Source organism: Betta splendens, chromosome 6 (genome assembly GCF_900634795.4).
Source record: "Betta splendens chromosome 6, fBetSpl5.4, whole genome shotgun sequence".
NCBI classification, from domain to species: Eukaryota; Metazoa; Chordata; class Actinopteri; order Anabantiformes; family Osphronemidae; genus Betta; species Betta splendens.
This window is the reverse complement of record NC_040886.2, coordinates 9579572-9593848: the sequence shown is the minus strand read 5'-3', so window position 1 is coordinate 9593848 and position 14277 is coordinate 9579572. Positions and strand designations below refer to the sequence as shown.

At 41.6% G+C, this 14277-nt stretch overlaps 3 protein-coding genes across 4 annotated transcripts; 2 read left to right on the top strand and 1 right to left on the bottom strand.

Annotated features, from left to right (window-relative positions):
* Positions 1 to 68: 68 nt before the first annotated feature.
* Positions 69 to 9945, bottom strand: fbxl13 (F-box and leucine-rich repeat protein 13). The gene is made up of 21 exons (XM_029154953.3): positions 9728 to 9945; positions 9415 to 9521; positions 9012 to 9105; positions 8850 to 8917; positions 7892 to 8046; positions 7424 to 7533; positions 7238 to 7333; positions 6368 to 6463; positions 6148 to 6283; positions 3333 to 3385; positions 3083 to 3183; positions 2639 to 2768; positions 2174 to 2272; positions 1898 to 2018; positions 1650 to 1812; positions 1458 to 1577; positions 1252 to 1375; positions 1077 to 1157; positions 670 to 804; positions 428 to 591; positions 69 to 346 (listed from the first exon to the last, which is right to left on the bottom strand). The coding sequence occupies exons 1-21, from the start codon at positions 9797 to 9799 to the stop codon at positions 211 to 213; spliced, it is 2361 nt and encodes a 786-aa protein (XP_029010786.1). The 5' UTR covers positions 9800 to 9945; the 3' UTR covers positions 69 to 210.
* LOC114857968 (leucine-rich repeat-containing protein 17-like) lies at positions 2485 to 6371 on the top strand. Of its 2 annotated transcripts, XM_055509369.1 has the most exons (8): positions 2485 to 2698; positions 3130 to 3186; positions 3546 to 3808; positions 3913 to 4392; positions 4478 to 4692; positions 5004 to 5159; positions 5432 to 5573; positions 5654 to 6371. In XM_055509369.1, the coding sequence occupies exons 3-8, from the start codon at positions 3669 to 3671 to the stop codon at positions 5937 to 5939; spliced, it is 1419 nt and encodes a 472-aa protein (XP_055365344.1). In that variant the 5' UTR covers positions 2485 to 2698; positions 3130 to 3186; positions 3546 to 3668; the 3' UTR covers positions 5940 to 6371. The 2 variants fall into 2 exon arrangements, with proteins under 2 accessions (XP_055365344.1, XP_029010771.1); XM_029154938.3 differs by lacking the exon at positions 3130 to 3186.
* Positions 9946 to 10119: 174 nt separating the features above from the next.
* Positions 10120 to 13665, top strand: armc10 (armadillo repeat containing 10). The gene is made up of 6 exons (XM_029154945.3): positions 10120 to 10606; positions 11003 to 11148; positions 11258 to 11392; positions 11515 to 11691; positions 11779 to 11850; positions 12063 to 13665. The coding sequence occupies exons 1-6, from the start codon at positions 10345 to 10347 to the stop codon at positions 12312 to 12314; spliced, it is 1044 nt and encodes a 347-aa protein (XP_029010778.1). The 5' UTR covers positions 10120 to 10344; the 3' UTR covers positions 12315 to 13665.
* The last annotated feature ends 612 nt before the right edge of the window (positions 13666 to 14277 follow it).

Genomic DNA, 14277 nt, shown 5'->3' with positions numbered 1-14277 from the left:
CCAAGTCTGACTAGTATTGTACAGGCTAAACAATGAACAATAATTTTACATCTTAATCTAAATGTGACCTGCAGGCTTTCATATTACAAATAAAGATATGCTACAATACAATTTTTGTTAGCTGAGCTGTGCTGAAACTGCACAAGATTAATTCACCGAAACACCAATCAGAAAACGTGTCACTAATCTCAAGGTAAAGTTCTTTTCCTCTCACGTCTCGTCAGTGTTACTGGGTCTCAGCAATAAATCCCCCACTGGGCCCGTGCTGGATCTAAACCAGTATGGAGGGTCACCGTTGCTGTGCTCCCAGTGCTCCACATGTGGCTGCAGCGTCAAGGCAGCCCCCCTGACGAGTCACACATCCAGCGATTACTTCAACCTGTGCGTGAGCTTAAACTTACAGTTCATCCCCTCATCTGGGTCTCACCTGCAGATGCCGCTGCAACAGGCCATTTTGATGGAGCTGAGCGGAGGACAGATCCTTTCCAGGTGTCGCGGCGTGCGGTCTGTGAGCAGCACGCAGCCACTCACATCCAGCTCCCGCAGGTACTTGGACCCGCTGGTCAGATACTGCACTGCCATGTCTGTCATCTGAGGAACGGTGGAAGAAAATAGGTCAAATGGGCTTTGACCTGGGAATATTTAGAGGCGTCCTATGCCTGTTTATACCTTAGGACACGCCGACATCCGCAGCGAAACCAGACCTCTGCAGTAAAATGAAATTGCTCGGACGGCGGAGTCAGACAGAGCTACGCAGTGAGACACGTCAACGTGTTCGAGGTCTCTTACACTCTTACACAACTTCTGTCCCCAAAGCAGAAAACAAAGACATTAGAGATGATGGGAAATGATGGAAACGCTACACAACACACAACACTATACTATTCTGTTTTTTTTAGCAGAAAAAGAACAACTATAAAAAGAACTTTGTTTTCATTGTGGACCTGATTTACCAGGAAACATTTTAGACACTGTTCTTTTCTTTGGAACATTCAAACACAGGTAAACACAAACCAATAAAGTGCAAACTGTTCTATAAAAAAGCATCTGGCCATCTGTTGAAATGCTAATGAGACCTCTATGCCAATGTCTGTGATGCAGACACACTCTGCAAGAATCAACTTCCTCAAGTGAATTCCCTCAACAGCAGCCAGTCCCTATAAATACAAACACAAATGCCAATTTACAGGGTGTTTACAACATGGGCCAAGGATTGTTTTACTGCAAAATGTCAGAGACAAACAAACGTACCTGGTCCTGAAAGTTGCACCCACTGATGTCCAGAGAGCAGATGGAGCTGCCACTCAGCCACTCCAGACTTATGTCAGTCAGTCTTCTACAGTAACTGATGTTGAGATGGTCCAGCTTACACAACCTGATGAAACACATGCACATCTGCTACAGTACAGTATGTGACCCTGTCACCAGATCACAGCAGGGTTTACTACGCACTGTACCTCTGTGCAATCCTGATGACAGAGATGTCCGTGATGCAGCTGCAGCCACTGACATTCAGCTCTTTTAGTTTTGTGACTGAGGATCCTTCAGTTAAGAACCTGATGCCAGCATCACTCACCCTAAAAAACACACATCATGTCACGCAATGCGAGGACAAAGTGCAGCGGATACAGAAGGATTAGGGCATTTACTTGGTGCAAAGTGAGACGTCCAGGTACTGCAGGTTCATGAGCGTGGCCACAGATCTGAGGCTGGCGTCAGTCATTCTGGGGCATTCTGCAGCATGGAGCCTGCGGAGGCCCCCTGCGGAGCCGCACAGGGCCTTCCAGCTGGCGTCTGATAGCTGCTTGTTGCCTAAAACGCACGTGTGCAGCGCAGACAGAAAAACTGAAATGCAGAGGAATCTTTGCATATGTATATGAGGGCAAAGTGGCCTCACCCTCTGTGTAAAAAGCCTTCAGTTTGGTTGCTTCAGCGATGGCCTTCAGGGCAATATCCGAAAGATGAGGAGCATCCAATAGAAAAATGGCAGACAGACACGCACATCTGGCAAGTAGAGCCTGTTGAACAAGACTACGACTTGGAACTTTTCTCAAGTGATTTATGGTATATGCATGAAATATATCCAAAAGTTACAAAACATTTTGTGATTTATATGTTATTTTCTCTGTTTAAAGTTACAGATCAGTGACATGTTAGAAATGACCAGACTCACCAACACACAGGCGTCTGACAGCGTGGGCATGTCATTGATCACAATCTCTTGCAGTAAAGGGCACGCAGCAGAAACGTATTTGAAGGCATTCACTGTCATCTGGGAAGAGCGGGAGGAAAATGTGGGTTGTTGGAATCTGACTCATTCTGAATGCTGCTTGACTCACGCCTTAGCAGGGCCCCTAAAAAGAAACCCTACATCTGGCACATATCTAATGCACATTCTCTGCTTTATGTTGTGGGACACGTGTTATGTTACAGAATGCGCACATGGTGAGTGGGTGGACCCGAGTCTAATGTGAACCCAGCCCTCCGCTTGACTGCAGCTGCCCACGAGCTGCGAGCTCAGTGCAGTCAGAGCGTTCAGCCCTCTACACAGGGAGCAGTGAATGGATTTACTAGTAAAGACTTGAACATCAGAAAGCTGGTTCCACTGTGACTCTACGCAGCACCGACGCCAACTGACCTGAGTGCAGCCGGACACATCGAGGTGGATGAGACCGTGGCAGCCTTTTCCTGTGGCCAGGTACAAAAAGCCTTTATCTGTAAACCGGTAGCAATAGGCCAGACTCAAGTACTGCAGGTTGGTACAGTTCCTGTTGAAAACCAGTAGTTTTATTAATGACACTTAATCATGTGTTTAAGCTGTTATTTTTACAAAAAAAAGAAAGATCCATGCATAATAAAATGTGACACTAAAAACAGGAAGAGCTGCCTATAAATCTCCAACCTCTAAATATATTGGCTATTCAGTCATGAAGTCCAGCAGGCGAGAGAGCGCCAGAACTGTTCCTCTAAATCATAAATCTGAAACTCCCTCTGCATGAACTCAAATATAAAGGGGGAAGTCAGAAGGCCAGAAGAAAATGACCACGCTTAGACATGCCTTTGCCCTGGACTGAGGTTTTACCTGGACAGTTCTCTGAGTGCATTGTCTGTGATGAGTGTGCACGACAGGTTCAAGTACAGCAGACAGGGACAGCCCTCAGCAACATACTGAACCATCACATCCTGGTAAGGAGCACAGGATTCAATGTTACAATAAGGCATCTGGCAATAACAGTGATGTAATAATGTAATGGTTAATAAAATGGTTTTCTTATGAATAGTTATGCCACATTATTATTACAAGGTGACGATCACGATGAAGTTTTACTCACTGTAACATTGAAACACTCTGACACATTGAGCTCCTGGAGGTTTCTGCATTCATCTAAACAACAAATGCACCAAAACAAGCAAGCAGACAACAATAAATGAACACCTTCACAGTCAAGTGTGACGGTTTTCTGTCCTGTTCCTGAGCTGCAGCTACATTCCTGGATGCCTCCTATCTGTTAGATTACACGCCGCGTCTGACTTTTTTCCCGTAGGATCAGCAGCAGCTGTGTTCCAGCATCAACAACAACAACCCCGACGCCTCTCGACCCACTGCTTCTGGTTTGAAGCCTGTTTCTGTAAAGGCTCCTGCTCCAGCGCTTGGTACTGAAAGGACAATGCCTGCGGGACCCAGGTGGCATCTCATCGCCCTTCTCACGGCCCTCCTGCTTGTCCTGCTGCTCACATCCGCTGAGACGAAGAGACAGGAGAAGGGCAAGAGTCTCAAAGGGGTACGACAGGAGCTCACACAGGAGAGGTACAGTATGGATTCACTCATCAGTCCTATTTTCATGAAATTGAGGGACCATTTAAACAATGGAAGCCATTTATTGTTTTCATTGTATTTTGAAACCATTTCAGAAGAAGAGCGGCTGGACGCTACAGCAGAGCAGGTCCTTTGAGGGTTGTTCCGTCTCCTCACTGCTCAGAGTCCACAGAATCTGGAGAGGTTTTTGTAGACTGTCAGGACCGAGGCCTCACCACCATTCCCACCTCAGAGACCTGGACCAAGGAGATCAGGCACCTTACTTTAGCTCGCAATCAAATCAAAATGCTTCAGGACCGGGCCTTTGTTGGATACGAGAGTTTAACCAGTTTAGATCTGCAGCAGAACCAGATCTCATTGGTGAAGGAAGGAGCCTTCGAGGGCCTGACACGCCTCACAACTCTACTGCTGCAGCACAACCACCTCGGAACCCTTACTGAGGAGACCCTCATCCCAATGCCAAACCTACGCTACTTGCGTATCCATAACAACCCTTGGAATTGTGTTTGCCCGATGGACAGTCTTATACGAACCCTTCAGGTCCCAAGCAACCGGAATTTAGGAAATCATGCCAGGTAGGTTTTCCATACAAATACATATATTAATATATGTATTAATACAACTGATGCATTCATGACTTAACTGTACTCTCTCTGCTAGGTGTGCAGAGCCCATCAGGCTAAAAGGCACCAAACTGAAGCAAATTGACCCTGAGCTTCTCTGTAAAGAGCCGGACCCGACTAGCGACCCAGCACATTATCCAACCGATTCCCCAAATGTGTTACAGCCCATTCCAATTCGCAAGAAACCCGATGCAATAGGATCTTGCCATATTTATTTTTTCCCCCAAACACGAATGGACTGCAGCAAACAAGGTACTTGCATTATCAATTTTTACACTGAGCCTCACCATGTTTTCACAGTGTTATGAGGCTGTGTAGCACTGTTGCGCAACAAGAATAATTAATCTTCCACTTCCAACAGCTATTCAGGGCCAGATACTAAAATAGCAGAGTCACATCTGGTCTGGCAAGCGTAAAAGCTGGTGTCTTAGAGAATTTGATAAATCTGGATAAAAATGGCCATTATTTTAAAAATGTTATAAAACATATAAATACTACTGTACATGAATAAATAAATACAGTGTGTAATTTATTCACTCTCTAAAACCCCTCCTTATGTTCAGGTCTCACTGAGGTGCCTGCAGGTATTCCAGAGGATGTTGTTCATATCGATTTGTCTCATAATTCAATCCGTCATCTCAAAGTCAAAGATTTCCAAAGTGCACGGAGCCTCAGAACCCTCAATCTGAGTAACAACCAAATGGAGCACATCGACACAGGTGAAACACTTCATACAGTACATTTACAGCAACAGGTTTTAGTAACCCATACGTTGGTTTCCTTCCTGGGGACCGGCATTGAGTCATGTTGTACATACAGCGCATTAAAACTTTACTATGCTCATGTAGCACAGTCCCACAAATACCAGACTATACTGTATATTTTTATTTGAGTTTGATTATGCTAGCCCATCCTTGGTTATTCATACAATAAAACAATTATACTGAAAAAATAAATAAATAAAACCTCAAGCTTGTCTTTCTTTCCTCAGGTTCCCTGACTGGGCTCCTGCACCTCCGTGAGCTGGACCTGTCTGATAACAGTCTGCAGTTTATCCAGTACGGGGTTCTGGAGGACCTTTACTTCCTATCCCAGCTGAAACTGGGAGGAAACCCCTGGGTCTGTGACTATAGGTGCGTAATTCTTATCCAACGTGCACAACATATTTTCCGGACAAATACAAACAAATGACTAAAAGCTGACACTTTTGCAGCATCCACTACATGGTGTACTGGCTGCGTCTGCACCCAGGGGTGAGGCACTCTGGCCTGCTGTGCCGCTCCCCTCCTGAACATACCGGCGAAAGAGTGGAGACGTACGTGAATTCTTACAACAGAGAATGCCCAAAGGACAGACAGCAGAGCAAGTCAGATCAGGAACAAACAGATCCTGAGCTTTGGAACACGCCGATGGAGGTCCAAAGGGAGCTGGAGGAGGAGGAGCTGGAGCCGAGCCACTTACGAGCCCCGCAGAAATACCAGATCATCAGACTCTCCTGATTCAAATGACTTTAAAACATTGTGTTTGTTTTCTGTTCTTTTACTTTGTTCCAATATCATAAAATTGTTTTTTCAGGCAAGGAAACAATTTTACGTCAGTGTTGTTTTTGCCAACTTACTGACTTTTATTATGATGACAAGTTAAAACAAGCATAGTGAAACACGGGCATTGCACAAAAATGCATGAAAAAAGATCCACAATACTTACTAATACATTTTAAAATGGGCCAATTTAGAGTTGTACAACCACGTAGGTTGAGATGAATCACAAACGGGCGGTAGTTCTGCAAAATCTGCTTCACTGTGTCGTCTGTTATCCATTCTTTCTCCCTAGAGAAGTTTATCTAACAAGAGCGACCAAACAAACTATTTTTAGCTTTAAACACTATTATTTTGAATTAAATACAAGAATAAAGTGTTATACGGACCTGACTCCAAAGTGTTCCTGACTGGATGATCGCTTTCCATGCACAACACACCTCAGCACAAGTCAACCAGTCTCGTAAGGACAGATACTGAAAAATCTGCAAAGAAACAGTGAGTTAATCAGCTCTGGTCCTTAGTGTAAGATGTTATGGGGCAGGATTGAGAAAAAAACCTTAAATTAAAGCTATATAACTAATTGCATAATAACAGATCCATTCCTGATCCTTCAGGATGTAATCCCCCCCTCACACACACACACACACTTGGAAATATGTGTTAAGCGGACAGTAAAGAGTGCTCACACTTGACTGTCATCTCTGCTAAAGTGATACAAATCTAGTCCCTTGCTTTCTCCAAACATAGTCATGTTGGGTCACTATTTATTAAGAGAAGCGCAGGACAAAAATACCAGAGGAGTTGTAGCCAAATCCCCACCCAATACACCAACATATGTGGATCCAAAACAACCACGGGCTATGACTGGACTTGTTCTTAAGTTTTTAGGATTCTTATTATTAGAGCTGCTCACTTCAGTTGCTAATTACTGTATGTTTAAATTTTAATACTGTATGTACAAAACCATATATCAAGAGCAGATAAGTTATTCTGTAAACATAGCCCTATCTTGGGTAATGGGCGATAGGTACAGTAAGGATAATTAGCTGTGAATGGTTTTAATTAAATGAGCTAACAGCATTGAGCAGTATGTTTACAGTGAAGTCTTATGTAACAGTCTCCATGCATGATCTCAGACTCACAGCTTGGAAAACAAGAGAAGCAGCTATGACTTTGAAATGGCCATCATCACTCATCACCGGCTGTACAAGGGGACGCTAAGTGGCCCATAAATGCTGAGGTTTAGGAAAAGTCACCTTCAAAGAGAGGCTGCTGGGAAGTGCTGAGAGCTGGTCACGCTCCTCAATCTGTTGGCCTTCACTGGTGCTTTCATTATAAGCCAATTCTGACTTCTGCAACATGTATACAAATACACACACATAATACAGAATATAATTAGAGGACAGACCTAGAGACATTTTTTAATTTTTATCAAACTATACCTTTATGTACTCTTTAGCCCTCTTTGAGTCTTTTGCAACGTCACGCCACGCATGCATGATGCGTTTAAGACGTTCACCATTTATAAGTCTCTGAAGTTTCTTGATGGCAGCTGAGGTGCAGTAAAAGAAATTCAAATCAATATCTTATATATATCTTATATAATATACTTTTTTGCATTTTTTAGTAGAAGATAATATGAGAGGTCAGTGTATGCAATGGTGATATAATTATATGTTTTTAGCTTTCGGTTTTAGCTTTCAGATTTTAGTATTGAAAGGTACAGGGGACAAAATGAGTCACAGAAGTGGGTGTAGGTAAAAAAGACATGTGACATTTGGTTTGGACACGTCTAAACCACAGTGCATGTTTTCTCTGGCTCTATACATGAGAGGGTACAGCTGCTACACATTAGTTCAGCCATTGCTGCATATGAAAACCCTTTCACTCAGAAATACTTGGTCACCTACCTGAATGTGTCTTCTTGTGTAATTTTACCCAGTTCAACCATTTGACCACTGCCACCCGCTGGCAGTTTGTCTCAAAGTGCTTCTTAGTCAAGTCCATCTTCAGAGCGAGCTCCACTCTATCTCTCCTGCTCTGTGATGTGAACTTCTTCCAATTCCTGCCTCCAACAACAAGACCAGCGTATTAATAATTCAATAGACAGGTGCACGGGCTGTCAGACAGATGCATTCACTCAATCAAACAGGATTCAATAACATTAAAACAATTCCATCTAATCATAAACAATATTGTTTTAAAAAATATGTCAGCCTAAACAGTTTTGCATAATATAGAGACAATGACGGACATGACTGGAGTGATATTCGATGGGTTAGAGGAGATCTGTGAAACATGATATGTTAATGGTCTTACCACCTGTTTACAATGGTCCACAGAAAACATGCAGCTCATTTAATCAGTGGGTTAAATTTTTAAGCTTGGTCTAAATCACTCTCTCTTGGTCATGAATGTTTTAACTATGGTCAAAATCAAACTCTGATGTTCATAGTCCATGTGATTTTATTGTTTCTGAGGTTTATGGAAATACTGTTTGTAGTGGAGCTATGAATACAGAGCGCTACCTACCAAAAACCAAGTGAAAGCCTTACTTTTCCCAATCCTGCCAGCTACACTGCCTGTTATTTGTCCCAGTGTTTATGACAAGCGTGCCTCTTGGTTGGGTTCTACACTGTATTCATACCAGTCATCAAACATTTTTTATTATAATTGTGGAAGTTGGCCAATGGTCATACTTCTGGAATAACCCAGAGTTTTCCTGATGTTGAAAATAGAGGTTTTCTGTCAACAAGCTTCAAGCTCTGACTTATTTAGGACAGGACGTAAAAGTGTGTAATACATGAATTATTGAAAAATGGTCCTGGCTGAACATAAGGTGCAAGAATAACTTCCCAAATGGCCTACCTGAAGCATGAGCTTGTTAGGTTTTCCCTGTAATAGGCATAGGCCTTCTCGAGCAGAATAAAGGGGAGCTAGGAAGCAATACAGAACCATAATTACATTTAGATAATAACTTAAACTGATGCTGACTTTTAAGGGAATGTACAGTATTAAACTATACTGTACCATATCACCTGCCTCCGTACAGACAGCGTTCACAGTCGTATGTGTCAGGACAGTTGAGGCAAGGCACAGTTCAGACTCAGCAACAAATCTTTGCCTCCAAAAGAATACATTTGATCAAAGTGTTAATTATAAACTAATAATTTAATAGTAATAATTTCAATGATTTTTCAGATTTCCTCTCACAGCGTATTATTATACACATTTAGAAAAAAGTAACTGATACTTCTGAACTACATTTTCAGTTTGTTCTGTCTTTCCCCTTTACTACATTTATTTAGAGGAAACCTAGAGACGTTTTCACTTCTCTAGGGCCAAATTGAATTTCACCATCAGCAGTGAGAGAAAACTAGAGAAAGTGAGCCACCAAGTGTCCAGGTCAAGAAGTCACAAGGGAGTCCCCTACCAGTCAACATGATGCAGGCGATCATGCCCCAGAAGGGCCCGGACAGTGTTTTTCACAAACTGTATCGGGTCGCTGGGACATGACAGACACGAAGCTGCCAATATGGTCTGTTGACAAAAAAAAAATGATGATAAATCATGAAGAACAATAAAACTTTTCGAAGTGGTTAAATACAAATTTAGTACTCGAATAAAGTGATTTTCATGCTATTAAGAATTATTCTAATTGACGATAATTAGCGTTTTAGCCCTTTTTTTATGCCACGAATAAATAACATTAACACAGTTCACATAATTTACTAGGACTAGAACACCTTATATATTTGTGGCAGGCAGTCTTTCGGTCCAGACTCCTTTAGAACAGAGTCTGTGTTTGCTACAGCCATGGCTTAAAGGTGACTCTTCGCATTCTTGGCTCAGTTGACGATTCTTGTGATTTTCCTGGTGACGCTTCTCCATCTGCGTCGTTGCCGAGTAACGGAATTTAACTGTTGGGCAACCAATACGCTGTCGCGGAGTTTCGAAGTAGTAAGAAAGTAAATTTTAACTTTAACTATCTTGCAGTTTACACGTTACTGTGTTTGAAAACGCACGGCATTTACATAATATAAAATAAAATGCCCAAATTTTTTCTTAAAGCGAAAAACATCATGCTAGTCACACAGGAAACGTTTTGATCGGCCATTCTGACCGGAACAACAGAACTAAACATTGTTGACAAGTAATACTTGTGGCTGTGTCAAACTTGTCGAGCTTTAGGAGAAGCCGAATTGAATGTACTTTACGTGTGTGCCTTGTAGTGGTTTCGCTATGTTCTTGTTATTGCTAGCTAACTAATGAGCCTGATTAAGTTAGTCGATTTTGCTCATAACGTTTCAGAGCATCTGTAGCTTAACGCCAGCTAGCTAGCTAAAAGCTAATACTGGGCAGCATGGGAGATGGTAGTGTTACTCCCAGGCTCGGCAACATGAAGGCGTTGCTTGGAATAGTTGCTGGAGCTGGAGCCTCCTACGGGATATACAAACTTATTAGCGGGGGAAGCCTTAAGAGAATAAAAAAAGGTGCAATCACTGAAAGTCCTGGTGTTGTGAAGAGCAGTCAGCTCAGTGAAGGAACCCTCAAGCCAGGGAGCCTGCTGGCTAAAGTGTCTGGACTGGAGGTTGTGTGTCCCCGACCCGCAGATGTTGCATCAGGTAAGAACCTGACAGCTCAGTTATCCAACGTCCACAGCAGAGCTAGATATTTATACAGATATAGTCTGTGAACTTATTTATTTATACTTAAGTGAAGTCAAATCTACTAATAAAATCTGTCACATACTGTATCACAAGTTAAGAAAAAGTGAGCCTAAAGGGTAATAAAATAATGGTAATTTATATTTATATAAAAAAAATAGTTTTATAATTTATAATTTATAGTTTTATAGCTCTTCCTAAACGACACCTACAGTATGAGTTCAGCATTTTTATTAGGTGCCTTTGAATTTTAAAAATAATTACATCCGCAGTGCCGTCATTGTGTCTACTGAATAAATAATTAACAGCAGTAAAAAAATACCCGCTGAATAATTTGCTTTATTTGCTCCATAGGTGACATCACCCACCAGTCGACTGGCAATTTGGAACCACAGCACTTAAAAATGCTACTCTCCTGTCTGCAGACCAGCAGTAATCCATCTGACACATGTCAGATCCTGCTTACGTTAGGAAATGCTGCCGCCTTCACTGTGAATCAGGTACAGTAAAAAAAGGTACTCACTGTAATAAGCATAATACGGTGTACATGAATTACTTATTTGAACACGTTATAACACAATATATTTTCTTGCTCCAATAATCCCTCAGAATCTAATACGGGAATTTGAAGGGATACATATCATAGCAGGCTTAATTGCTGATCCTGCAGCAGAAGTTAGAGTGCAGACCCTGAACACTTTGAATAATCTGTGCATGAACATCCAAAACCAGGAACAAATCAAGGTAAGTTGTTGTCTACTCATTGACTATCATAGGTTCTGTAGCTGAGTCGATATAGCCTTCCTTTGGTTTAATACCATGGTTATGTCATAAAACAAATGTTAATGAAAAATTTGTCTTGGTAGGTTTATGTGCCACGAGTGCTGGAACTGATTGAGATGTCACCAGTGAATTCCGACCTTCAGCTTAGTGCTCTCAGGCTCTTGACAAACCTCTCAGTCACAGACAACCATCAGCACTTGCTTAAAGAATCAATTACACTTTTACTTTCTCTACTTGTTGTGAGCAAAGAAAATTTACAGGTTGGTAAAATATCTCTTTTTTTCTATGCAAAGATCTGCAATGGCCACTAAAGCTGCAAATGTGCTCTTGATGTTTTATTGTCTCAGGTTCAGGCTTTGAAAGTCCTTGTGAATGTTTCATCTAATCCAGATATGATGGATGATATTGTCCAAGCTCAGGTAGGACTAAAGAAAATAAATGGCAATCAAATTTAAATCAAATAACAGGTGTATGTTCTTCTAATCACAGAAAGTAAACTTAAATGACTCCTGTGATAAGAGATCATCCAAACAATGTTCCAATGGGCTGTAGTTAAACTACGTCTACAGATGTTGAAGTGAAATTGTAAAGCCTCACTAAAGCATGAGTCCTTTTTCCTTTTTTTCCCCAGGCACCAGCTTCTGTCGTGCTGCTGTTTGATGCACGAACAGCCCCCGCTGTGCTTTTGCGTCTTCTGACATTTGCAGGGAACTTAAAGGCCTGGAGGCCCTCAGCGCAGGTGGCTGATGAATTGAGGCAGAAACAGGACTGCCTGTACCGGGTGATGTTAGATGAGTCCTCCCAACTCCACAGCAGACTGGTCCACCTGCTTTCACACCCTGATGGGGAGATTCAGGCGCAGGTGGCTCGGATCTTGACGTAGTTCTCCTTTGCACCTTTTGCTCCCATACACTTTGCCAAAGCCATTAATCTGTCACAGTACGAGTAAAATTGTGATCTGTTGACATGACCATACTGTCCCCTAGACCTGATCTTTGTCAGTTTACAGCAACATACTGTATGGGCGCTGAATGAAGAGGCCATTCATTCAGATTAGTATTTAAACAAACCACCTCTCTGTTTTTTCCTGTTAAATAAGAATCTGCCAGAGACAATTTTTCTTCAAAGCTCCTTGGTGCCCGTACATCTGAGAATCTCACCTAATTTCTGAAAAGATATTTTCCAAGTGACATTTCTGTACCAAACCTACTGCCGTAGTTTTTAGAGAATGTGTCCTGTAAACATTTACTACATTGACTGTCTGGAGTTCAGATAGACAGTCTGGGGCAAGGGGAGGTTTCTTGCTGCACATCGTAGCCCTCCTTGGAGACACTGGAAGATTGGTGTCCCTCAAACCTTGTCCTCACTAACATATCGATATGTATTCTATAATGCAACCAATGAAAAGCTGGTCTTTCTTTGTGTGTATTTCATTTGAGAAAGGGTATATTTAAGTAATGGGGTGGTTACTTTCCTTAATTCTATGACATCAGGAAACCTTTAAGGACAAAGCACTGCCTCCCCCACATTATGAAATACTTATCAGGTGTTTGTGACACTTCCATATATTGAAACGTCACTTTGAAGGAAACCAACCATACGCTAGCTGGATACACAAGTTTCTCTGTTCCTGCTGGTTTCAGCTGCTCTACAAGTACCTGCAGTGTCCTTCAAGGAGTAGCTGGTGGAAACTGAAAGGGAAGTGGATGTCTGGAGTGTTTCAAGTAAAAAAAGTGTTTGACTTGGACTCTGTGATAGCAATTATAGTAACAACTGTGATTACTGTACTGTGGACGAACTGAAAAACAACAGTGATTGAATGTCGAATACAATTTAGTTATACGAGCTTATGCACCTAGTACAACTGCAGTGACAAAGCTGCTGGGCTAAAAAAAGGGGTTTGTGTGCATACTTCTAAAATGCATGACAATGTGGAAATTACATAAGAATAATTTTTGTGTGGCTTTTATGACATCAGCCATTTGACTTGTACAGAAATGCTGCATTTTTGAGGACACTTGGCTTTATTGACCCCGATCCCAAATATCTCTCTGGCAACATGTAGTTTACCAGAAAAGAGAGCAGGGGGCTGATCTACCTGTGACCTGTTTATTCTGCATTTTGAATATATAATGAGAAATTTGTTCATGTGCATTTGAATGGTTCAGTAAATGTTCTACAACCTGCCCACATCTATGTTTCTCATGTCCAATATATTCACCTGGAATATTGAACTTGTGGTACGCTCTGTTTGTATTTGGATTATTTCAGTACCTTCTGATAATCAGTAATAATCTGTATATGTTTATAAAATTGGAGACAAATAGGTATCCACACTGATTTGTGGCAGAACTGTCTCCAAGTGTCAGCAAGTTTTCCTCATTCTCCTTTTGTCTGGTATACTCCAAAGTAAACATGCAGTAAATATTAAGGTTACGTGAACCACACTTAACAAAAGAATTTTAGTCCTTCGTAGGTCAAGCTCTAATCATGGTCCTACATTTCCCACAATGCTCCCACAATGATTTAAAAACAGAAGATTCAGAATGTTATTTTTGTCAGATGGAAGGAATCAGCGCTGAATGGAAAAGGGTCGAACTTGTCGATTCTGTATCTCTGTGACTATATTTTAATCGCTTCTGTTGATTTTATGTGTTTGTTCCCATAATGTTGTATTTTGTGACGTATGTGCATTAACTGTTACACCTTTTAGTCTCAGCTTAGGCGTTTAAAAATGTAAACAACCTAATTATCTATGCAAAAGACATACCGTCTTATTGATACTGATACTGGTTTTAAATTCGTGACGTTAGTTCCGTTGATAAACAGCTCATCACTAAAAAGCC